Source organism: Sorex fumeus, unplaced genomic scaffold (assembly GCF_029834395.1).
Source record: "Sorex fumeus unplaced genomic scaffold, SorFum_2.1 ptg000131l, whole genome shotgun sequence".
Classification (NCBI taxonomy): Eukaryota; Metazoa; Chordata; class Mammalia; order Eulipotyphla; family Soricidae; genus Sorex; species Sorex fumeus.
Window position 1 is genome coordinate 39,027,425 of NW_026606188.1, and position 26,384 is coordinate 39,053,808.

The 26,384-nt window shown below is 44.7% G+C and overlaps 1 protein-coding gene across 3 annotated transcripts in view; it reads left to right on the forward strand.

Annotated features, from left to right (window-relative positions):
- The first annotated feature begins 608 nt into the window (after positions 1 to 608).
- Positions 609 to 26,384, forward strand: part of EEIG2 (EEIG family member 2) — a 59,873-nt gene continuing 34,097 nt past the window's right edge. For 2 of the 3 annotated variants that reach the window (XM_056139164.1, XM_056139165.1), the window contains exons 1-2: positions 610 to 856; positions 24,736 to 24,856. In XM_056139164.1, coding sequence (XP_055995139.1) covers positions 720 to 856; positions 24,736 to 24,856 — 258 coding nt within the window. In that variant the 5' untranslated portion in view covers positions 610 to 719. Of the gene's footprint in view, positions 857 to 24,735; positions 24,857 to 26,384 lie in introns of all 3 variants that reach the window. The other variant, XM_056139163.1, reaches the window with a different exon arrangement.

Below are 26,384 nucleotides of genomic sequence, written 5' to 3' on the forward strand. Positions count from 1 at the left end.
GGCAGAAGAAACGTGTTTTCAGGATTGCAACTCAGAAACAGCGTGGAGATTTGGAGGAACCCGATTCACCCAAGACTTTCAAGCCCAAGACTTTCAAACCCAAGGCTCCCAGGCGATCACGGAACGGGAGGAGGAGAAAGGAGGCGGAGAATAAAAAAATTTTAAAAAAATAATAAAAAAAAAAGGACTGCCAGAAAGGCCGGGAGGAAGGAAGCCAGCGCAGCGCCTTTGGGGTCGAAGCGTCTTATTTTAACCCGGGAGGCGTGACGGCCGCGCTGCTGCGCGGGTCGGTTTCTCCGCGCCGCGCCCGCCCTCCGGGTTCCGCCCCGCTGCAGTGCCGGTGGCGGCCGCTGGGGGCGCGCGGAGGCAGCGGCGGCTCGCGGCGGGGCTGCTGCTCCCGGCTCGAGCGGACGCGCGGCGGCGGCGGCAGCGGCGGCGGCTCGCGGGGCCGCGGCGGCGCTGGGCAGCGCGCGGACGCCCCCCGGCCCGGCGAGCTGCGGCGCGAGCGCTCCCCGCGGGCGGCCGGGGGCGGCGCGGCGGCGCCCGCGCGGCGGCGGGAGGCGGCGGCCCCGGCCCCGGGCGGCCCGCGGCGCCCCCCAGCCGCGCCCCCGCGCGCCGCTCGCGGCCCGGGCCATGGGGCTGGGCGGGCCCGGGGTCCGGCCGAGCTGAAGCGGCGGCGCCGGCCCGCGCCCCCGGCTCGCGGGCGTCTGGCCGTCGCGATGATGAAGAAGAAGAAGTTCAAGTTCAAGGTGGACTTCGAGCTCGAGGAGCTCTCCTCGGTGCCCTTCGTCAACGGGGTGCTCTTCTGCAAGATGCGGCTGCTGGACGGCGGCAGCTTCACGGCCGAGTCCCCCAGGTACCGCGCCCGCAGGGACCCGGGGCGACGTGGAGGCGACCCCCCTCCCCGGGGACCCCCATCCCCTGCACGCGATCAGCCCGGAGCTGATTGATTGATTGATCCGGCCCCCGCGCCTGGCAGATGGGTTCCAGCTGGGCCCCCGGGGCTCCCGCCCTCCCCGCGCGCGCGGACGCTTCTCCCGGCAGCATCTGGCGCTTCCCCCCGAAATTCTCCAAGAACGGCCGCCGGGGAGGGGGCTGCTTCTGGTTTCCCTCCGAGGCGTGTCCATGTCCGTCGCATGCAAAATGGAACTTGGGCTGCGGCTGGAAGCACGGACAGAGAGAAGCCCGAGGCGCCCGAGTGCCGAGCGCGGCCGGGGCGCAGGCGGACCCGCGCCTCCTCCCGGCTTGGGGGGCGTGGGGTGGGGGTGGGGGGTTCTGGCCTGCAGGGCCGTGGCCGGGGTCGCCCCTCCAGGCTGGACGTTGGCGAGCCTGCGCCGCGCTGCACGGGAGAGCTGAGCCCCCGGCGCGGCTCACGCCGAATTACTCATCTGGAAGTGGCCGCTGCTGGGTCTCTGTCGGCGGGACGCGGCACCTGGAGCAGAGCCCGGGCCCTGCCCTGGTATTTTTTTTTTTTTTTTTTGAAATGAGCCCCTGGGCTCTCCCAGGCGGGCCCTTGGCAGGCTGCAGAATGAAGTCAGGAGTGCTCGGACTCCTTGAGTAATTTCAGGGTTATTCTTAGGCTGACGGATTTATCTGGTGGTTGTTTTTTTTTTTTTCAATTTAAATTGTATTTTAATTTTATTTGGGGGCTTAGGGATGCCACAGCGGCTAGTGCTCCAGTGTCCCTTGGACCCTGCTGCTTACGGGGAACCGTGGGGTGATCCTAACCGGGTATGCAGCGTGCAAGGCGAACGCCTTCCCACACTGCACTCATACTCCAGCTCCCACTAAGTGCTCTTCAAGAAAATTGAACTATTTTTTGTCGGTTTTAGTTTGGGGTCCACACCCTGTTGTGCAGGCTCCGGGATCACTGCTGGCCGCACTCGGGGCTATATGGGGTGTCAGGATGAACCCTCATTGGGCACTGCAAGCTCCCTGCCCGCAGAATCGGACCAGTCCCCAACCTTTTCTTAAAAAAGGAGAGCTCTCCTAGAGAAATATTAATGATTTGGTGTGAGGTGGGGAGGGCACAGTGTGGTGGTGTTTCTTTTAGAAGGTTGTCTAATTGTACCCCTAAAACATATACCTCCTTGTAGAACAGCATTATGTCAATGTGGTGTATGCTTGCAACCCTAACAGCTTTTCCACGGTAAATAAAGTGGGCTTTAGAAAGCCCCTGAAATCCAGGAGGGAAGGGCTAACAGTTAATGGTGATTTTGCCAACATTTAGGGTTCCTTTTGGGGAGGCCACACCCAGCAGCGCTCAGGGATCTCTCCTGACAGGCCCTGGAGACCCATATGAGGTGTCGGGGATTCGACCCAGGTCACCCCATGGAAATCTAGTACCCTACCTACTGTACTATCTCTCTGCACCCAGTTTTTAACCTGAATTTTTTTCTTTTACCTACCATTCCTATTAATGTAAAGAAAGTCATGTTAAAAGAAGCTGTGGTATTGGGGCTAGAAGTCTGGCTTGGCAGTATTAAAGCAGGGAACCATATATACTTAGCTCAAGCACCATTGAATCTCAGGATTTTTTTTAAATGCACCTTCAAGAATAGTTTTAAAATGTAAATTGAGGGTAGTAGTGCACTCATGTGGATATTGAGCGGATTTGTTATGCAGATTTGTTTTATATTTATTATCCACAAATATAAAATTTGTTGTATTTTTCTTAACTCACCGGTCAGTGGATGATGGCACTGAAAACAGTGCAGCAAATACTGTAGTGGCAGCTGAAAGTAGGTGCTGAAAACTGAAAACCCTTGGATGTCCTGCAGGTTCAAGTGACAGGGTTGCATCGACCCCACTGCATGCAAACCTGCTCTCCTGGGCCAGTGGTGACACCTGCTGGTGGCTTCGCTGCCACCTACCTACTCCCTCTGGTTGTTGGTTTGGCATGCTTCACGCTAAATTACTCAGTGTTTACAGACCAGGTCTTGTAGTTTAGATCCTTTACGTATGTTGGTTAATTTTTCGAGGAAGTCTTGGAAGTCGGGAGTCCCATTTTGTGGGCGAGTAAACTGAGACCCAGAAAAGTATAACCAACTTTCCCAAGATCCCTACACCTGATGAGTGAAGTGCTGAGATTCTTAGATAAGTCTAACTTCAGATGTCAGGTAGAGGAGGAAGTTGTGAACCAAACTCAGTAAGGCACTTTCTAATGTTTTTAACAAGCAAAGGAGAATCATTTTATCTGCGCTCTGCAAGAGTTAGGCAGGAGAATGCAGAGTGATTTGACTTTAGTCAAGGTCACTAGGTTGAATAGTGCTCTTGGGGCCAGAGAGAGAATGCAGAGGTTAAAGTGCTTGCCTTGCACGTGGCTGACCCTGGTTTTATCCCTAGACGCCATGTGGTTCCCTGAGCATTGCTGGTAGTGATCCTTGAGCACAGAGTCAGGAGTAAGTCCACAGCACCGCTGGTTGTAGCCCTAGAATAAAACAGTTTTAAAAAGAAGAGTGCTCTTGAGTATGTACGTGTATGTGTGTATTTGCGCCTAAGGCCTAGCTTTTACCAGTAGTCTAACCTATAGGTCATTGAGTCTCTGAAAAGTTTCATCCACAAACTAGAAGCCATCATTAATATGAAGTTGTTGTTAGAATTTTATTGGTTTGGGGGGAGTTTGTTTTTGACTTGGGGGCTCACCCCGTAGTGCTGAGGAGTAAGTTGGTGGTACTGGGGGAACTCTTATGTGCTGTCAGGATTGAGGCAGTCTCTCCCACCTACAAAGGATGAGTTAGGCCCATTGAGCTCTCTCTGGCCCTGTTGTAATAATGGATTAATAGGATCTTCCCCAAGCACGAAACAAAGCTTTGGCACTCAGTTGCCATTTAAAGAGAAAGCAAGCAACTTATCCAGAGGGATTGTTTCCTTTAGATACTGTCCTTAATTCCTTTATCCAGCCAACTACAAAAGAAATATTTGTTGATTTAAGAAAGGTATCAGGAAAAAGAAAATCTGAGGTGCCTTAAGATGTGAATATGCCATTTTAAAATGACACAAAGTTTCACTTTAGGGTGCAGATATTGTGTCTCTAAATGTTAGGTTTTTGATTTTAGAGATAAACTTTGCGTTTCTTCTGTAGTTAATGTGCTGTAGTATTTCTCCCATTTAAAATACAAAGAGAACTCTACATACAGAAGAGGGTTAAGGTAGCAGGCCATGAGCCTACATAAAGTAGTATTTATTTTGATAGAATAAAGCCTAGAAGTACATAGAAATTATAAATATACATGTCTCTGTACCAAAAATTAAAGAGAGATCATTTTTTACCAAATATTAATTGAATGCTTGGCAGGTATATAAGGACTGCCCGCCAGCTTTGCCAACTCTGCCAAGAGCTATAAGAAGTTAAAAAAAAAAAAAAGGCCCAGAGGGAATGACCTCTGTTTAATGAAATTAGAGGTATAATTGCTTGACAATAAGAGACAGTATGATATAGTGTTTAATCAATGGGTCAGGCAGTATGTCAGTGTTGTTGAAATTCTGCAAGAAAAAAAAGGTTTATTGGGCTGGAGAGATAGCACAGGGGCTAAAGCACTTGTCTTGCACACAGCCAATCCCGTTTCGATCCCTGGCACTTCTTATGGTTCCCCAAGCACTGCCAGGAGTAATCCCTGAGCACAGAGCCAGGAGCAATTGTGAGCACCACCAGGTGTGGGGCACCCTGCCTCCAAAAAAAAAATTACTTACTAATGGTTACTGGAAGCCACATTAGCGTTTTCAGCTGAACTAGCTGGGAGAAGGAATTTGCATTGACAAGAAAGGGAGTGGGAGGAGAGCCTGAGCAAGTCATCCGGAGGACTCGGTGCTCCATCAGCCAGATTGGCTGCAGTTCACACTGAACAGAGCAGCAGATAAAGACTTGAAAGCTTTTGAAGAGAATTTGCTTTCCACTGCTCATAGGATAATAATGCAATCTGAGATTGTTGCACGGTTATTAGATGATTAGAGTGGCAATTAAACTGGCTGGCGGGGTGATGCTATTTGGATTCAAGATATGAGATAAGGAGACAAATTAGGAGGCTATTAAAAATAAGCTGAATGCAGAGGTTTCTCAGGTAAGTGACTGATGAAATGATAATGTCATCGATGGTCTCAGGGACATGACAGAGAGGTAAGTCAAGCTGGGAAGAAACTTTGTTCTGTTGAAGGGCGTGTAGTAGAATGTGGAGAAGAAGAGGTATGTTATGTTTACTATAAGGAGGAGATAGCCTGGTAAGCAGTTGGAAACATTATGGGTGTTGTTTGATGGAAGATTCTAGCCATTTCTAAGTAAACCTGCTTACTAAAAATATTTATCTAAAACGTCTTTACACTGTTCCACTTTGTAAAAATTGTTAGTGAAAATAAATGCTTCTCTTGTTTCTCCTGGAAAGATTTGTTCAGTGAAGGTGTTAGAAGAAAATAATCTAAAAATTAGAAGTAATTAAACTGTTGGAGTAGAAGGTTGGATTTGACATACGAGTCCAATAACCTGAAGTCAGGTTATTGCTGGTAAAATATTTTTGAAGACCTTTCAAAAATAGAAGACTAGAATTATCTAAATCTTTGCTGGGTACTCTTCTCTTTGTGAAAGCATTAAGATGGCTTTTGAGATTTCACATGAACTTGTAGCAAAATGCCATGTGAGTTCAGGGAGTGTCCAGGAAACTAATGAGCACATCTGTATATTGGATCAGTTACTTGGTAAACAAGCCAAAGGGATATTTTTTCTCTTTGGCCAAAGTACACCCTCATGTTTTCAGAATTTTAATTCCCTGCACATTGTGTATTTCTTTTCACTAATATTTTCCTTATTGCAAAAGTAATGTAGATTTCTGTGGAAAACTTAGAAAACAAAAGAAAAACAACTGCACAAAAACTGCATATAAATGAACTTCCTGAAGTTATTACCAATGTAAGTCTTTATTGATCTGTGAACATCTATGCACTCTCCCAGATACTTTCACTTAAATGCTTTTTTAACTAGAAATGAATACTGCACTTACTTTTTTCACTTAACGTATCTCCTCATATTAAATATTCAATAATCAAATTTTTTTAGTAAAAGGATACCATCTCATTGTTCAGTTTTCCATGATTTATTGAACCAAGCCCCTTTTGGGAGTCTTTTTCCTTTCTTTTTTATTAAATGTCCTTTATGGTTTGCTTAGATTTTTGTTTTGTTCTGAGCCACACCCAGTGGTGCTTAGGCTTCACTCCTGGCTCTGCGCTCAGGAATCACTCCTAGCATTGTTTGGAAATCGTATGCAGTGCCGGGGACTAACCCAAATCAATTGTATGAAGGCCAGCGCCCTCTCTACTCTACTTTCTCTCCAGCCCCTTATTAAAACTTTTATAAATAAACTACAGTAATATTCCTTATGGCAAATTTTTGTGCACATCCTGATTGCTTATTTAAAATTAATAGAAATGAAATTGAGTCAAGGAGCAAGTAGAGTTTTGTGGCTTTTGATATTATTATGCATTTGATCTTCAATGAATTAATGTTTTAAGATTTAAAAAATGACGAATGGGTCACAAATATTAAAAAATAACCACTATTAGAAAATGCTATTTTAACATATATCACTTGATTTTTTTGCACCCTGAACAGAAATGAGGCCATTCATTCCAGCGGTTCTTATAGTAATTATATGATAATAACGTAGGTAACTAACCTGTAGTGAGCACTTTCCTCATGTACCAGGAACTTTTCTAAGTCTTTATATTTAATTTTCAAATAATCAAAAGAGGAAGGTACAATTATTACTGCTGCTATTACTCTCATTTTTTTAACCTAAAGAAACGGAAGTACTTGGGGCTGGAGAGATAGCACAGCGGGTAGGGCGTTTACCTTGCATGCGGCCGACCCAGGTTCGATTCCCAGCATCCCATATGGTCCCCTGAGCACTGCCAGGAGTAACTCCTGAGTGCAGAGCCAGGAGTAACCCCTGTGCATTGCCAGGTGTGACCCAAAAAGCAAAAAAAAAAAAAAAAAGAAAAGAAAAGAAAAAGAAACAGAAGTACAAAGAGGTACAGAAAATCCACGGCTAGTAAAGGGCAGAGCTGGAAGGTGCTCTGTCTCCAGGGTATATTCTTTTTTTCTTCTTTAAAAAAAAATGGTTTTGGTGTTCAGGAGGTTCAGGAATGCTTTGGGGATCCCATCTGCAGTTCTTGGCCAACTGGGTCCGTGGGCCAGTGCAAAGGCCCAAGGAATGTGGTGCTTCTCAGCCCCCGTTGTTCTGGAGATGACTTGGGCCTCTGCAGCATTGCGGGGAGGCTGCAGGGCTGCATACTGAGTGCTCAGGAAAGCATGTCAGGGGACCCAGCATCAGACAGGAGTCAGCCTCATGCAAGACAGAGTGTCTCAACCTTTCAACCAGCCTGCCAGGATATGCTCTTACAGCCCTAAATTGCTACTTCTCAGAGCTTACCTTAGAGGTTTTCTCATTTTTATGTTTGAATAAAATAGTTACCATGTATATAGTAAGAACTCTTCTCAAAAAATTAGTTCTGGTAAATGATACCACCAAATAGGTCACTGGATCTGGCCCCGTTCAATTTGCCCCAAGGTTATTATTTTTTTTGAGAATCATTTAATACAGTTTAATAAGAAAAACAAAAAAATTGTTCAGAACAGAGAAGAAGGAAAGGAACAACTAATCCTGGTGGGATTGAGCTGTTGATGAAAGGCTGATTTGGGTCAAACTTTCCAGGTGCCCTCCAGACCATCAGTAGAATCTTCTGTGTCTTATCCTGGGCTGATGTTGACCTACCAGAGATCTCTTAATGCCAGCAGAGCCAGAAAAATGTCCAGTAAATGGAAATAGATTTTTTTCAAAAAAAATTCCTTAGTTAATCTTTTTTTTATTTAAAAAAAAATTTATATTTATTTATTTTTTAATAGTGAGGCACTATGAGGTACAGTTGTAGACTTACACATTTTTGTGCTTGGGTTTCGATTATACAATGATCAAACACCCATCCCTCCACCAGTGCGCATTTCCCACCACCACGGATCCCAGCATCCCCTCCCCCCCCCCCAGCCCTTATCCCACCCTGCCTCTGTGGCAGGGCATTTCCCTCTCTCTCCTTTTGAGTGCCATGGTCGGCAAAAGAGGCATTGAGTGGCAATCATGCTTGGTCGACAGTCTACCCTCAGCATGCTCTCCCATCATGGGCGGATCCTCCCAACACCCTTTATTTGGTGTTCCCTTCTCTTTCTGAGCTCCCCCTTCCCCTAACATGTGTGGTTGTCCTCCGGGTCATTGAGTAAGATTCCTGGTACTAATCTCTGCCATACTTGGGTGTTAGTTTCCTATTTTGTTACTTTATGTTCCCCAGATGAATGCAATCTTTCTATGTCTATCCCTTTCTTTCTGAGTCATTTCGCTTAACATGATACTTTCCGTGTAGTACCACTTGTATGTAAACTTCATGACTTCGTCTTTTCTAACAGCTACATAGTACTCCATTGTGTAAATGTGCCAGAGTTTCTTCAACCAGTCATCTGTTCTCAGGCACTCAGGTTTTTTTTCAGATTCTGGCTATTGTAAAGAGTGCTGCAATAAACAGACAATTGCAGATGTAACTTCGGCTATACTTTTTTGCCTCTCTGGGATATATTCCCAGGAGTGGTATTGCTGGGTCAAATGGGAGCTCAATTTCTAGTTTTTTGAGAATCATCCATACTGTTTTCCAAAATTTTTAAAAATTTTTTTTAAAAATTTTTATTAGTGAAACACCATGAGGTACAGTTGTAGATTTACAAATTTTTGTGCTTGGGTTTCAATTATACAATGATCAAACACCCATCCCTCCACCAGTGCCCATTTTCCACCACCACGGGTCCCAGTATCCCTCCCACCCCACCCTTCCTCAGTGGCAGGGCATTCCCTTTTGTTCTATTCCCAGTAATAACCCCAAAGTTATTACTTAGGTTATTACTGACTAAGGAAAGATGCATCTTTTCTCTTTCTGAAAGTGTAGGTTCCTCAGTCATAAATCTTCGACATGTATTCTGATGATTGGGTAATTGAGCCTTTTTTTTCCTATTTTTAAAACCTGCGCTTATAAAAATACTGCTAATGCCATTTTACACCACTAAGTTAATATTCAGCAAGCTGTTCACAGTAGCCAATTTACAGTTATTGAAGAAACACATATAATTAGAGAAAGGATGTGTTATGGCTTTACTAAGGATGACAATTGTACAGAGCTCTCCAGATTCAGTGTATGAGGAAGTTATGTAGGGAAGTGTATTCTGTTCTTTGTACAAACTGATGATAAAGAAATAATGTTCATTTTGGTGTGTCAGACTTGGAGGGCCATGGTCAAATAGAAATCTAGGCAAGCAAATTGAAATTTTGAGAAATCTTGACTAATAGAGAACCAGGATGACTGTCTAGGGCAAAGATTATTGTCTTTAAGTTAAAAAAAGAATTTGTATATGTATTTTTCTCCTAATTTTATTTAATTGCTACAAAATCCCTCTTTCAGGATATGTTGCCTCCTATTGGATTAGGATATATATCAGATGCCATACCACATAAAAAAAAAACAAGTGACAAACAAATATCTTTCCAGACGTATGGGAATTTCTCTTTGAAATTGTCAGGGACCCTGGCTCTTTTTTAAATTATCTTCTGCCTCTCCTGTGCCCAGGTTCTCAGCCACAAGAACTAATTGTCACTACATCCAGAGTCCAGCCATTAGGAAGGAGAAAAGGGCAAGGGTGTGTGTGTGTGTGGGGGGGGGGTGTCTCTTACATTCACAGCCTGTTGACTAGTACTTAAGCACAGAAGACATCCCTCAGGACAATGAAGAAATGGGATCTTTCTAAGTGTTCATGTGCCCCGAGAAAGACACATGTTAGAAAGAGAACAGTACGACAGAAATCAGAGGAGTGTTAGCCTCAGGGACACGGCTCTTTTAGAGATGAGATATGCAATGCCTTAGAAAAATAGCTTCATTTTATTCCAGATCACATGTCGTGAAATGACACTCTTAAAAGACTGCCCTGGAAAGAGAAAATCAACTTAGGTTCTGTGCATTGGAGTGTAGAATGAGGGCATGCGGGTTCTTTTTTTTAAAGAATCTTTTCTTTGCTTAAGATCCTGTGACTTACAGTGCTGTTCATGATGGTTTTCACACACTTAATTCCAACCTTACACTCATCACCTGTGTGCCCACCTGGTGGAAAGAGACTTTAATAGGTTTCTAGTCAGAATCTTCGAGATAATAATCTCCAAGATTTAGGGCGGTCTAGTTGTGAATAAGCTACCTCAGTGCCAAGTAGGCAGATAACCTGGGCCGTTGTCTTCAGCCACCAGCCACCAGCTGTGGCTGGTCACAGGTCTGCACCTTGGTTCTAGCTGTGGGTCAGCGAACCAGATGCGGAAGAGGTTTGAAAGTGTAAAAAGGTTGAAGAACATCAATGTACATGATTCTTCAGACTTTCTTTAACTCCAAGATTCTGTGATGAAGCTTTTTCATTTTATTCCCCAGTACCACTTTTCCTGAACTGTGTATTTTAGTTAAAATCAATTTGCTTAAATTAGCCAAACATGTCCATGTCTCCCTTTCCTACCCGTTTGTCACCTTTCCGCTAATTCAGATGCCAGCCATTCTTCCTGATCTAGATCAAATACCTCATCAGCTCTGTGTCACACACCTGCCCCGACCTACTATCTGACTGCCAGCTCCCCTTACTCAATCAACGTTGGCTATTTAGTAAATGAGTGAATTCCTGCCTCACTTGCCCTCTGTGATTTCACCTTTTAATAACTCCAGTTCACATTTCTTAAGTCATTTTGCCCATATGTGTTATTTTAATAGGCTTTATGCAAAATGTCCATGCTGTATAAAAATTACATCAGCCAAAATGCAAGCGGAGTAAAGAGGATTGGAGGAGGTGGACAAGGGAAATGTGACAGAAAGAGAATTCCTTGGCAGGATCTTGAATAAAGTTTCAACAGAGAGAAAGTGGGATATTTGGATGGTACACAGTGACAAGGGACAGAAGCAGGTGTGTGTGTTGTGTATGTGTGTGAGAGAGAGAGGGAGAGAGAGAGAGAGAGAGAGAGAGATTTGGATGGTACACAGTGATAGGGAACAGAAGCAGGGGTGTGTGTGTGTGTGTGTGTGTGTGTATGTATGCGGTGCTGGTGGTGCTCCTGGTACAGAGAAGAGAGGAGTTTTAGCTTGCTCTGATGCTGCAGGGTCCAAAGAGTACAGCTCAGGGCAGTAAATACTAAGGTCATCTGAGGGCAGGAGGATTCTGAGCTAGTAATCTTAGTTTTTCCAGGAACATCCAGGACAGTAGAGTGAGGGACACGAGAATCAGACAGAATGTTCGAATACTTTCTGTAAGGAATAGGAAAGGCCTAAAGGCCCAATTTACATTTCAAACATAAATGTGAGTGTGTCAAGGTACATATTTGTGTTTTTTCTCCAGCAGTGCTCATAGGCTGGAGACAGGAATAAATGAATCATGGGGGCTGAGGAGTTTTAGCGTGTTGGTGAGAACAGTAGTGAAGGAATCAGCTATGAGTTCCACAGTTAGAGAGACAGGGAATGCAAACCAGGAAAAGGAATGGTGAGAAGGTGAAGGCCTCTGGCAATTGTGAACTCAGGTACGTATTGAAGGAATGTGGTTGGGACAGATTTGGTGGCGCAGATGACTCAGAGCTGGATGTTAACCCTGAGATTCCCTCAGTGCAGCAGACTAGAACATGGGCCTGTGCTAGGATATGGGTGTCGCCAAAGTAGCATGCAGGGGCTGCAGCTCTTGCACAGCGGGGAGGGCACTTGGCCTGGCATGTATCCGGCCCAGGTTCAGTCCCCAGAATCCCTTATGGTTCCCCAGACACCACCAGGAGTAACTCCTGTGCATCACCGCATATAGCCCCCAAACCTAAATAAAGTCATGTGTAGTCGAGCAGAGGGCAGATAACGCAGGGTCTCAGGTCTCTGACTCGTGTGAAAATGAGCAGTGTTTGCCCGCAAGTGTTAGCGGGAGGAGAGAGATGTAAAACAGGCACTTCAGTTTGGCATGAACTAGGAAAGGAAACGCCTGATGTAGCCAGACACCGTGTGTCTTAGTCTTTTAAATCTCAAGCTTGAACGTAGGATTGCCCCCTGCCAGGGTGACTGGAATGTTGGGTCTGCGTTTTAGGAAGAAAAACCACCTTGCACTGTCCAGGGCTCCGGAAGAGTGTCCTCATGTGAGAGCTGGGCTTTTGTTGGGCAGTGAGTAGTGAGGTAGAGAATGGGAGCATTTGTTCCAACGCAGGACCAGGAGGTACAGGAGGAGGAGTTGGTGAGGATTACACCAGTAGGAAGTCCGAGCAGACTGGAAGTCCAGGGACTGAGGTCAGGTCACCAAGGATAGCATTTCAGCCTTCTGCTGTGGCTTACAGGCCTAAAGAGCCTTAAGATATCTAGTATGGATATAAAGAATTTTGCGTCCAGGATGGGACCTGGTAGCCGGAGCCTGTTTCTCCAGCTGTTCCTTGCTTGAGAATGAGCTCCGGCGAGGTGCTCTGCTCCCCACCTTTCTTTCCTGTTTCTGCGTCTCATACTCTCCTCCTTACATACTTCATCGTGACCCTCACCCGTCAGGTTTTCCTGTGGGGAGACTTTAGTGATTCTCAGGGGTCCTAAGGGGCACTCCCACTCAGCCAGCTGGACTAATAGCCCACTGACCCGGCCAGATCCAGTTCTAGGGTCCGAGGATATGTTGCTGCTCAGGCCCTGTGGTGCTTGGGACCCCCAGCAGTGCACAGGGATTCCTCCCCACCCGTGACACAGGGCCAAGGCGGGGGTGGAGGGGCTAGGATCAAATCCGGGTTGGGCCCTAAACGCTGTGCGATCTCCTTGGCTCCTGGAGAAAAGAATATATTTTTCAATAATAAGTTTCACCATGTCTTTTATTTTAGGGGGCATACTCGGTGGTGCTCAGGGCTGTGTCATTGATGTGGTCTTTAATCTCTGTTGGTCACCGTCTCTACAGCTCTCATTCAGACCTCACGACGGAATAGTCTTCAAGTGTCTCTGAAACAGCCCCCACTCTCTGCTCTAACCTGCACCCCCCCCCAGCCCAACAGAAGCTGCCCCTGTGAGGATCACCCCGCCCCCATCTCTGATTGCATTATGTGGTCTGGATCTTTACCCCTGTGCCTTTCTGCTCGATTGAGAATCACCTATTTCTTGAAACGTGACTCTCAGCTTCTGTGAGCCTTGTCTCCATTGTCCCTCCCACTTCTCTGGGGAAGTTGCACGCAGACTTCTGACTCCACTGAGTTCTCTTCTTGCTCACTCTATTCAATAGACTATTTTTAGAGTATATTTTCTCTCTAAAAATATTTTCTCCAGTTCAGTAGGCTGCCTTTTCTTTGTGTGCGTGGTTTTGTTTGCTGTGTGTGCTTAAGCCATGTAACTTGGTGTCATTTTGTTTGTTTTTGCTTTTGTTGCCTTTGCTTTTGGTGCCGAATCAAAAAAAAAAATTATTGCCACCATGAATGTATATCACAAAGCTTACCACCTATGTTTTCTTTCTTTTTCTGTTTTGGTTTAGGGGTTGTGTGCAGCAGTGTTCTGAGCTTACTTCTGGCTCTTCCCTCAGGGATCACTCCTAGATCTCAGGGGTCTGTATAGGGTGTTGGGGATTAAATTCCGGTCAGCCACATGCTAGGCAAGTACCCTACCTGTTGTACTATCTCTTCATCCCCTACCAGCTAAGTTTTCCTCTAGGAGTTTTATAATTTGGGGTCTTAACATTGCAGTTTTTATTATGTTGAGAGAGAGAAGTTTTTGGTTTTGTTTTTTGTTTTTGGTTTTTGGTTTTTTTTTTTTTTTTGCTTTTTGGGTTACACACGGTGATGCACAGGGGTTACTCCTGGCTCTGCACTCGGGAGTTACTCCTGGCAGTGCTCAGGGGACCATATGGGATGCTGGGAATTGAACCCGGGTCGGCCACGTGCAAGGCAAACGCCCTACCTGCTGTGCTATCTCTCCAGCCCCGAGAGTGAGTTTTAATGTATGATGTAAAATAATGGGCCAGTTTTGGTTTATTTTTTATTTTTTAAATATGGGGGAAGGGCATGTGACTACTCAGTGGTAAACTGAAGATAAAAAGTTTTGTTACAGGGATTGGAGCCAAGTACAGCAGGTAGAGCACTTGCCTTGCATGTGACTAAGCAGGTTCAATCCCCAGCACTTTCTATGGTCCCCCAAGCACTGCCAAGAGTAATTCCTGAGTGCAGAGCCAGGAACAACCCCTGCATCATTGGGTGTGACCCCCAAAACGAAAACAAAAGGTTTTACTAGAGTCTTAGCACAGAAACCAGAAGATTGTGGAATAAACAGGTAGGAAGTAACAAAGGCATGAAGTCTAACTGCTCTTCCCGGAAATTTGTCAATGAGGAAAAGGAGAAGTGAAAGAGGAGAAACAGAAACCAGCAACCATTTTATTTTATGCATTCACTTGTAGGATGGAGTACTTGATAGCGGTCATAAACCTGGGCATTGTCGCACCATAAGAGAAGAGGGATATAAGTATTAAAAACAACCGCTCCTCCCCGCCCTCCCCATTGAAAGTCCATCTTTCTGCCAAGACTCCATCTAAGACTCCATCTTCATGAAATGAAAAACTGCTTACTACTCATAGTCTTGATTTTGGACTTTCCGTGTTGTTTCAGTTCATTTGGGTGAGTCATCCCCCACATGCCACAAGAATAAACTCACTCGAGTGACAGGTTTTTTCCAGTTGAAACATTGTCGATTTCCTTGTTGCTGTCTGCAGCTGCACAGCTGGTTTTAATAGCAGTTTCTGGGAATTCTCTGGTGCTGATCATCTAAACACAAAGCCATTAAGATTTTTATTTCCATTTGTTCTTTTTTTTTTTTTTGAGGATAGCTTAGGGTCCCATAAGTTAATTTTGTTTTTTGTTGTTGTTGTTTTCAGGTCACACCTGGCAGTACTCAGGAGTTACTCCTGACTCTGCACTCAGAAATCACCTCCTGGCGGTGCTCAGGGGACCATATGGGATGCGGGGGATTGAACCTGGGTCAGCCACATGCAAGGCAAACATCCTACCAGCTATACTATTGCTCCAGCCCCCAATTAATTTTTTAAGTAAAACCTCTTCGTATCATACTGAATGTGAGTTCTCACCTATATCCACGTGGTAGAGGAGTGACTTCAGGAAAGCTCCAGGGAATCAGGAAAGCTCTAGGGAACGTCTTACTGTGAGCATCGCCATCTCAGCTGTGCCCAGACAGACACAGTAGGAGAAATAACAGTATCAGAAAAGTAGTTAGAAAAGATTGTTTTGGGGGCCAGGTGTGGCTCCAAAAAACCCCTCCTCCCCCCCCAAAAAGATTCTTCCTAGTCCTTGCAAAGGTAAAGGTAAAGGTAAAGGCCCTCCCGTTGATCGTCGATTTGCTCGAGCGGGCCCAGTAACGTCTCCATTGGAGACTTTGTTGTTACTGTGTCTGGCATATCGAATACTCTCGGTAGCTTGCCGGGCTCTCCAAGAGGGGCGGAGGAATCGAACTCGGGTCGGCCATGTTGGCCGCGTGTAAGGCGAACGCCCTACCCGCTGTGCTATCGCTCCAGCCCTAGTCCTTGCAAAAAAAGAAAATGATAGATTCCAAAATTTTGACTAGTAGGTCAAATTAGTAAAGAATACTTCATAAACAACTGTAAATTATCTATTGATTTATTTTAGTGATTTCTATTAATATAAGAAGACAGTTATTAAGTCAGTAATACAGGTCTTATGCACTTGCAGTCTATTGAGATCATTATTGAGAATTATAACCTTCTCGTACTAATAAAGTGTATGCAACCAGTAATAACTGAAATCTTGGCACCTGCCACTTCCTAACCTGAAAGACAGTAAATTAGTTTCAACTGATAGCAAGTCAAAATGAATCCGAGAGCCAGAAAGACAGCTGGTCTTTTGCCTTGCTTGCCACTAACCCCAGTGCACACATATGGTCCCTAGGTCCTACCAGGAGTAAGCCCTGAGCATAGCCAGGTGTGGGGACCCCCCCCCATGAAAAAAGACCAAAGGAGAAATGAATCGAAGCACTATCTTTGCTGTGGTAACCTATACAAGGCAGGCAATTATAAAATAATTGAGAAGCTGACCTAAAGACTCATTGCAGTTTCTCTAACTCACTTACGCTCACCTCTGGGGTTTCGATCCATGGAAGGAACAGGGGATCAGTCGTGGCAAGCCATTCGCTGTGGTGCATAAAGATGGGGCTTACACTGGCTCTGATGAATGGACCACTGGGCGCACTATCACAGGACTGTCAGCCCAGGCCCTTCCCCTGGGTGTGGGCACGGTTCTTCCACAGACAATCCTGGTGATCTCTGGGGGCTGCCTGTGTCTCTGCCCTAGAGCTCCCTTTGGGGTAGCGCGTGCTAGACTGTTGCAGTGCTTTTGGTTTTCATCAGCATCTTCCTCAGAATTTCTCGGCAGTTTAGCATTTTCGTTATTTTAAGAAGAACCAAGACAACACCCTCACAGTAAAGCTTTAGTATAATTTTTAAGATCTTTGTGCTATTTTGTTGCATTCCAACTGTGGCTTTGGCTCAATTAACCCTGTCTCAAGAATGTAAACATTCTGGAGCCTTCTCTGCAAATAGATCTGTCTGTGGAGGGCCCCCAGCTAGAGCTGAGGATTTCCTCCCCGCGGCATTAACCCCAGCCGTGTGCCTGGTGCGCTCAGGCCCTGCACCGCAGGCTGCTCTGGCTGGTTGGTACCTACCGAGGGCCATGGGGCCAGACCTAGCAATGCTCAGGGAGCCATGCAATGCAAGGCATCAAACTTAGGACCTTGTGTGTGCAAGGTATACGCTCCATCCTTTTGAGGTATCTCCTGGGTTCTTTGGCTTTAGCTGCTTAGTGTCTTCACTGGGGAACTTAACTTTGTTTCTATTGAGTTCGCAGAAGGAGGACTAACACTCAGCAAAACTTCATTAAATTCCTCTTCCCCTTGCTTCTCAGTATCTGTCATTTGTAAGGCAGCTCCAGCTGTACTTACGGATTTCTCACAGGAACATGAGAATAGTTTTACCCAGGGACTCGTGAAATTCATCATAGAAAAAAACTTCTGAGTTGGATTAATAGACCTTATAGTTTTACATAATGATGTATACACACGTACACATATTTAGATGTATAGATAAAAGTTTAATGTACCGAACTTTTTTTTGTTTGGGGGGCCATACCCAGCAATGCTCGGGGATTACTCCTGGCTCTGCACTCAGGAATCACTCCTGGTGGTGGTGCCCACGATAACCATATGGAATGTCCGGGATCAAATCTGGGTTGGCTGCATGCAAGACAAGTGCTCTACCCACTTAAAGTACCAAACTTTGAAGTGAATTTTTAATACATTTGTAGATTCAGGCAACATGTTTATCAGTTCACAACTGTGAAACATTTCATGAAAGAGGAAACACATGTAGAGGGGTTTAATTCAGGTTTAATTTAATTAAGCCTGAATGAAATGAGATTTGAGCCCAGGTCTTCTGGGTCTAATATTGGCTCCCCTCCTTTTTTATGCCACTCAGATGAGGTTGGATGGCAGGAAGGGGGTAAAAAGCATTTGGGGGGGTTTCCCCACAAAAGAGAACAGTGTGGGGGTGTCAGGGGATATGAGACTGGGGAGGGACCAGTGAATAAGGAAATGAAGAGTCAAGTCAGCAGTGGAAAAATATAAAATGGATCTGGGGTGGAGCAATAGGACAGCAGGGAGGGCATTTGTCTTATGCACTGCCAGCCCAGGTTCAGTCCCCAATATCCTATATGATCCCCCAAGCTTGTCAGGTGTGATTCCTCAGTGCAGAGCTAGGAGTAAGCCCTGAACACCACCGGGTATGACCCCAAAGCCAAACATATACGTGGGAACAAATATGGAAGGGTTAAAGGTTTATCATGGGCAGCTGAGTATATAGTTGATGAATTTGGCCTTCAGTCTACAGACCTAAAGGAGCCTATATTTCTTGAGTAAGTAAATTCCCTATTGGAATTCATGATTGAGGAAGCTTTTAATGCCTGTTATTTCGACATGTTTGGGGACTTTTCAGAAAGGATGAAAAATCCTATTCACAAGTAATATTTGAAAGAACATAAAATAGACTGACTTGGTTTCTTGACTTTTCTTGGTTTTTATGATCTAACTTGTTCATTTTTTTGTATTCTCACAAAGTGTTCAGAAATGGTGCCCAGATGATCCTTTTGCAATGCTAGCAGTCTTTCTTTTGCCTTTGTCCAGGGCAGTTTTCTTTGCTGGTGGGATCCCTGGCTCACATCAGCTTCCAAAGTCTGTGAAGTTAGACCCTCTGTTCTTTTGTCCCTTTGTTTCTAAGAAGTGTGAGGACATTTTTATTCCTATATACAAGGCCCAATTTTAATTTCCTTTATTCTTGAAGGACTTTTCTTTTTATATTATAGAAATTGTAAAGTTTATTTCTTTGGATTTTTTTTTTTGGTGGGGGGCATGCGAGTGGGTCACCTGGTCCACTGCTTCAGCTTTGGTTCACCACCAGGGCCTGAGGATGCGAAACTATTTGGGCCCTGCTGTGTCAGGGTCACTGGGCTAGGACGGCAGTGCCGGGACCTTCAGGTGACACTGGCGGTACTGGCAGCCTCTCACACACTGTCAGTGCCAGGGCAGGCTGGGAGGACACACCGAATCGCAGTACTCACACTCTTATCTGTGTTACCACAGAGAGTGAAGCATTTCCCTTGCACGCAACTAACTCTGGTTCTGTCCTTGCCCCCCCCCCCCATATGGTCCCCTGATTACCACCAGGTATGATCCCTGAGCACAAAGCCAGTAGTACACTCTGAGCATTGAGAGTGTGCTCCCTCCAAAAAATTGACCTGTGATCAGAGGAGGGTACTTAAAGAATAAATATCTCTTCGTGACCTGTTTTAAAAAGACCAGAAGGAATATATGTTGGTGAAGGCTTAAAGAAAAAGGAACCCTGGTCCACTGTTGTGGGGATGTGAGTTCTTTCATGATCTGTGTAGAAAATAGTAAGGACATTCCTCGAAATAGTCAAAATAGACCTTTAATATGATCCTGTAATTCCTCTCATAGGTGTTTATCTGGAAAAACATAAAAACATTAATTCCAAAAGAGAAGGGGCCAGCGGGTAGAACAACAGGTAGGGTGGGTGCTCGACATAGACTCAAGTTCAATTCCCGCACCACAGGGTCCCCTGAGCGTTGCTGGGTGCAGCATGGTGGTCCCTACAGCTACTCCCTGTGGTGCTTGACAGAAAAATCTTTGAATTCTGACTGAGAACTGTGGTTCCCAGAGGCAGGGAGCAGGAGGTAGAGGGATCCAGTAGACTGTGGTACTGTTGACACTTCGGTGGTTGAAATGTATGCTGTTTCAAAAGTGTAAACCTGTATTCTTAAAGCGCTCGTGGTGGTGTAAACCGTTTCCTCAAAACACATTCAATGATCAGACTGTTTAAAGGGCATAATTTAGCATACTTTTAGACATTTGAAGTTTCTCACGAGCACAAATGCCAAATCACCAAATGCCAATCTTTCTTATATGAGATGACAGAGATTTTTTAAATATACAACACATTGCTAATAAGCAAATATTTAGCAGACATTATTCAAGGACCTGCCCACACTGTGTTTTATATAAATGAAATTCCCTTCTAGAGCAGTTCTGGGCAATGATGACGTACTTGCCCGCTTTAAATGTACTAAGAGCCACCCTCCAGCCTGGGACCTGGATCCCCTGCCCTTCCCATTCTTAGGGATGGCACCTCCCCATACCTCATTGAAATCCTCTCTGATCTTGGGCTTTTCCTCTTTACTGGTTCTTGCCTCTCAGCACTCTAGCAAGCTCCTACACCTCTTGCATGTTAAGAGGAAATCCTCCTCCTATTCCATGTTCCCATCTGGCTGCTATCCATATTTTCTCCATTACTAAAATGTTTGAAAGCATCTGACTGTGTTTCCTGTCTCTGCTTCCCAGAGTGATCAGCCTCCACTCCCACCTTTTGCTGAAACGACATTTGACAATGTTATCAGTGACCTCATTGTTGCTTCCTTTTCATCTTTATCTGACGTGACCTCTCTGACATGTTTGACATTGTTGAGCAATTTCTTCCTAAAAACAGGTTCCCTTGGTTTTGCATGAGTTCTGCTTCTCTCTCAACCGACTCTAGATGCCTGTGCCTGCTCTCCCTGGTACAATTGATGACATTTCCTTGAGTTCCAGACTTCCGACCCCTCTTCTCTTCCTGTTCCGCACACTTTCCCTGAATGTCTTCCTCCATCTCCAAGGAGCCAGTCACCACTTTGTACATGTTACATTTGCTTTCAGCCCTGTCCTCTCCTTAGACTTCTAGATTTCTGTATTTGTTTGCCCACTGGCAGTTTCCAGAGGAGGGCTGAAGTAATAGACAGCAGGTAGGGCCTTTGCCTTGCATGCGGCCAACCTGGGTTTGATTCCCAGCATCCTATATGGTCCCCTGTGCACCGCCAGAAGTAATTCCTGAGTGCATGAGCCAGGAGTAACCCCTGTGCATCACTGGATGTGACCCAAAATAAGAACAAACAAAACTAGACTATTGTTTTTCCCACTGACCACGTATGGCCCTTGAGCACCTCCAGTATGTGGCCAACCCCTGGCCAGGATCAAACCTGGGCCAGCCACAAATTAGGCAGGTGCCCTACCCACTATACTGTCACTCTGGCCCTATAGATTTTCTTGACCTCTTTTGAAACATAATGTCCATTGCAATACTTTTTAGTCTTGTGCTTATGTATTTCACAATCCACAGCATTATCAATTTATATTAGAAATACTTGGCTTTCCACACTACCAGCACAAATCATATTCTTTTGCTTTGTTTCGTGTAAGTGATTAGGCAACTGTATAAAACTCATAGGAAATTAATGACTCATGTAACGGAAAGCATTTACTAATGTGACTTTTGTCTCAGTTGCCAAGTAGACTGTTTGTTTCTATGGTAACCAGTGAGCCTAACATACTGTCATGAACTAACTTCGCTGCTTTTGTTTGTATGATTTGTTCAGCCTTCGTACAGCTGTGTGCATGTGGATGTGTATAGATGTGTTTACGAACACATTGAAGATCATCAAAAAAATTAAAGATCATAATCAAAAAATGCTCTGAATGCCTTAGATGAACACATTTTTATAGAAAATATGGTGTTGTATTCTAGGGCTATTATTTTTATGTTGTATAATAAAAATATTTCAATTACCATATTTTTCCACCTAACTTTTTGTTTGTTTGATTTTTTTTGCTTTTTGGGTCATACCCAGCAATGCACAGGGGTTACTCCTGGCCCTGCACTCAGTAATTACTCCTGGTGGTACTCAGGGAACCATACGCGATGCTGGAAATTGAACCCGGGTCGGCCGTGTGCAAGGCAACCATCCTACCCACTGTACTATTGCTCCAGCTCCCCACCTAACTTTTTTATTAAGAAAGTTCATGGTGGTCAGTTTTCAATCGGGACCACTCCCAGTAGGGCCTGGAGGCAGGTACCCTGGGCCACCCCAGAGATGCTCAGTCTGGTGATGAGAGCCTGCTGGTTCAGTACTTGGGCCTGGCAGTTCTTATCCTTCAGGGCTACCCCATAGTAGGGTCCACTAGAGCTACATCCCGTGGTACTCAGGGAACCATGCAGTCCTGGGGATTGAACTTGGGACCTTACGCCTACTAGGTATGTACTCTCTACCACTTAAGCTCTCTCTCTCTCTCTCTCTCTCTCTCTCTCTCTCTCTCTCTCTCTCTCTCTCTCTCTCTCTCCAGTCCAGTCAGCAGCTTACTTATTTTAAGCTTACTATCCTTCTTTATCTGTTTTTGTTTGGGACTGTAACAGTGCTCTGTGCTCCTGACTGAACTCAGGGATGACTCTTCTGGTGCCAGCAATCAAATCTGGGTCTGGCAATGGCCCTTCCCCATTTTACTGTCTCTCTGGCCCTAAACTAACCGAATGTAAACAATCGTTTATAATACTGGTTCATTGGAAATACATCTGATCATTCAATCTTCTGGAAGCCAGGCGAGAAATAAATAAAATTATGACTTTTTCTGGGAAAGAGGCTGAGTGACGTGATGGAGAAAATCAACCCAGCCGGTCCTCGCCTTTCTCTGGTGGCATCCTCCTGGGTGTGGAATGGGAGATAGCCGAGGCCGACCGGGTCAGGGGGACAGCCGGCTCTCCACTGACAGCTGAATTGGGAAAAGGTTCCTTCTAGAAGAAGTAGTTAGTGGAAGTTGAAAGAGAAAGTAGATGATTCAAAGAAAAGAAAGTAGCATGATCAGAGGCGCAGCAAAGAGGAAAAGGGGGAAGCACATGGGAAGCTGCAAGCAGAGTGAGACAGCAGCGGGTGAGAGACGAGATTGAAGAGGCAAGGGCCCGCTGCTGGGAGTGCGACCTGCTCACCTACTCCTGCAAGATGCCAGGAAGCAGAGAAGAGTTCGAGCAGAGGAATGGCATCACACTTGTGTTTAAGGAACAGCTCTGGTAGCGAGGAAGAAGGTAGATTTTGAAGAAGGGCCTAAGGCAGCTGAGATATTTCAAGGAAGAACAATTAAGGGATTGAATTAAGATGCTGGTGCTGAACGCAGAGAGGGGGTTGATGTAAGAATAGTCTCAAGGTAACATAAGTCAGACTCTGTAGCTGAGACTATTCATCTGAGGCCCATGCCTCACGTTCAGTCAGCAAATACCCTTGCCATTGTTTGGTTGGCTGGTTTGGGGCCACACCCAGCAATGCTTCGTGGTTACTTGTGGCTCTGCACTCAGGAATTACTCCTGGCGTTGCTCAGGGACTGTGTGGGATGTTCCAACCCACTCTTGCTTTTTTTTATATCTGTACTCAAAATCTCTAGCAAATTTCAAGTATATGGTACAGGATCATTAACTGCAGTGACCAAGCTGTCTGTTAGATCTCCAGAACTTAGTCATCCTCCATAATAGAACGTTTTACCCATTGACCAACATCACCCCAGCTCTCCCCCTTTTTCCCAGCTTGTGGCAGAGCAGGGCCCCTGCTCTGTGCTGCCCTAAGACCGACTGCTGTGCAGGCCACCTGGCAGGGGGCCATGCCATCTCTTCCTGCCTGGTCTGCTTCACTTGGCATGATGCCTTTCAGGGACATCTCTATTGCCACATTCCCTCTCGTCATATGACTGAATGATATTCCACTGTACTTATACCCCACGTTCTTCATCTGTTCATCTGTTAACTTGGTTGTGTATCTTGGACATTGTAAAATTAAGCTACAGTAAACACGGGCATACGAGTATCTCTTCAAAATAGTGTCTTAAGCTTTTGGGGATATATATTCAAAAGTGTGCGTGTTGATTCATATGGTGATTTTGTTTTGTTCATTTTGTAAGAAACCTCCTACTGTTTTTTCTGTGATGGCCATGTCAATTTATATCCCTGCCAGTGGTGTACAGTGTTGCCTTTTCTCCACATTTTCACTAATATTTAATATATTGCATAGTAAGTCAGTCTAACAGGTATGGTATGCTTTGATTTATATTTCCCTAATGACTAGTGATATTGAACTCTTTCACATGTACTTCACTTAAAAAATGGTCCTTGCCTACATCCTAATTGAGTTGCTTAATGTTTGGGTATTTTTTTATGTTTTCTTATAATAATTCTGCTGCTTATTTTTTATATCAAAGTCTTTGGTATATTTTTAGTTGATTTGTCTATGGTGTAAGGTAAGGGTCCAATTTCTTCTTCTACATGGAGACACCAGTTTCTCAGCTCAACTATCCTTTGTCATTTGTGTGTTCTTGGCACCCTTGTCAACAATCTGTAAATGGGAGCATTTATTTCTATTACACTCATCTGTATTTGTTTTTATGCCAGTATCATAGTTTCAATTGCTGTAAGCCCGAGATAAAAGTAAAGGTAAAGGCCCTCCCGTTGATCACCGATTTGCTCAAGCGGGCCCAGTAACGTCTCCATTGGAGACTTTGTTGTTACTGTGTTTGGCATATCGAATACGTCACGGGGAGCTTGCCAGGCTCTGCCGTGCAGGCGAGATACACTCAGTAGCTTGCCGGGCTCTCCGAGAGGGGCAGAGGAATCGAACTCGGGTCGGCATATTGTCTGTGTGTGCAAGGCAAACGCCCTACCCACTGTGCTATTGCTCCAGCTGTAAGCCCTACAGGGTTAGAAATCCTGTTATTCTTGTATTCATATTTTAAATACCTGGTACATACCTAACACACCTAAAGCAATGTGTATTGTGTATTGAATGAATGAATAGTAAAACCTCAGTTCATATTGATTATATTGATAAGTCAATTCACTTTTTTCCAGTTTCCTATAGATAGTAAAAACCAAAGATTTTCATACCGCAATGGTAAGAATTTGTGGAGGCCAGAATGATAGTACAGTGGGTCATGTGTTTGCCTTGCACATGGCCTACCCAGGTTTCATCCTCGGCATCCCATAGGGTCCCCCAAGCATCACAGGAGTCATTCTGAGTGCAGAGCTAGGAGTAACCCTTGAGCATTCCCAGGTGTGACCCAAAAAGCCAAAAGAAAAAGAAAATTTGTGCCTCCTGGTTACCATTTCCATATATTAGTTTTTAGATATCACATTTGCGTTATGGACTCGAGTGAAAGAGCATGTTTTCTTAACATGTCATCAGTAATAGTTAATTAACTGAGTTTTTTAATTTTTCCTTACAGAGAGGTGGTGCAGGCAAACTGTGTTCATTGGAGGAAGAAGTTCTCATTTATGTGCAAAATGAGTGCAAGTGCCACCACAGGCATCCTGGACCCCTGTGTCTACAGAGTATCTGTGAGAAAGGTATAAAAATAGCTGGTGACATCTCTACCTTCGAAAACCAAAATTAGCCCAGTAGTCACTTTGTTTAGCTCTGCATGATCATTAGAGCTGTTACATATAATTCCACTTCTCACATGCACAGCAGTAATTTAACTTGCTATGATAAGTGTATTGAGGAATCTGAAGTTATAAATTAAAGCATTATTCAAGACCCTTCATCTCACTGTCACTGGTAAGTGTTACCCTAACTTGGATTTGTTTGGGGGCTTGTAGAGCTCACTATGCCCTCTTTCATATCATTCCTTTTCTTTGTGAGGTATTGTTTTAGGGATCTTGCATTATTATTATGTATAATAAACTATAAATTTTTCAACCATATTCTTCCAAGAGCTTTCAGGATGGAGTATACAGACATGAACTATAAGTATGGGCAACAAGTTTAATGATAAATATGATGTATATTATATCGGGGAAAAAAGTTATTTTTTCCATTTTCAAGAAAATCAAGGTTCGGAGAGGATTTTCCTTTCCTGTATTCACCTTCATCTAGCTATAGGTGGCAGAGTAGGGAATCAGTCAGATCTTTCTGAATCAGGTATGTTTTCTTTTTTGTTTGTTGGTCTTTGAGCCACACCTGCAGTGCCCAAGGTCTTATTCCTATCTCTGTACTCAGGGTTCACTACCGGTGGACTCGCATCCCGTATGGGATGTGGGGAATTGAACCCATGTTTGGTGCATACAAGGCAAGGGTCCTTTCTGCTATTCACTCTCCAGCCTATGTATTTTTTTTCCTTCTTAAATTTTTATTAGTGAAACACCATGAGGTACAGTTGTAGACTTACAAATTTTTGTGCTTGGGTTTCAGTTATACAATAATCAAGTACCCATCCCTCCACCAATGCCCATTCTCCACCACCACCAGTCCCAGTATCCCACCCTCCCCCCATCCCCCCATCCCACCCTACCTCTGTGGCAGGGCATTTCCTTTTGTTCTCTCTCTCCTTTTGAGTGCTGTGGTTTGCAAAAGAGACATTCAGTGGCAATCTTGTTCGGTCTATAGTCTACTCTCATCACACATTTCCCATCCTGAAAGGAACCTCCCAACACCCTTTATTTGGTGCTTCCTTCTCTATCTGAGATGCCTTTTCCCCTAGCATGTGTGGCTGTCCTCAAAGCCATGGAGTAATCCTCCTGGTACTTATCTCGGCTATTCTAGGGTGTTAGTCTCCTATTTTGTTACTTTATGTTCCCCAGATGAATGCAATCTTTCTATGTCTGTCTCTTTCTTTCTGACTCATTTCGCTTAGCATGATACTTTCTATGTAGTACCACTTGAATATGAATTCCATGACTTCATCTTTTCTAACAGCTGCATGGTACTCCATTGTGTAGATGTACCAAAGTTTCTTTAACCAGTTATCTGTTCTCGGGCATCCAGGTTTTTTCCAGATTCTAGCTATTGTAAAGAGTGCTGCAATGAACAAACAAGTGCAGATGTCACTTCGACTATACTTTTTTGCCTCTCTGGGATATATTCCCAGGAGTGGTA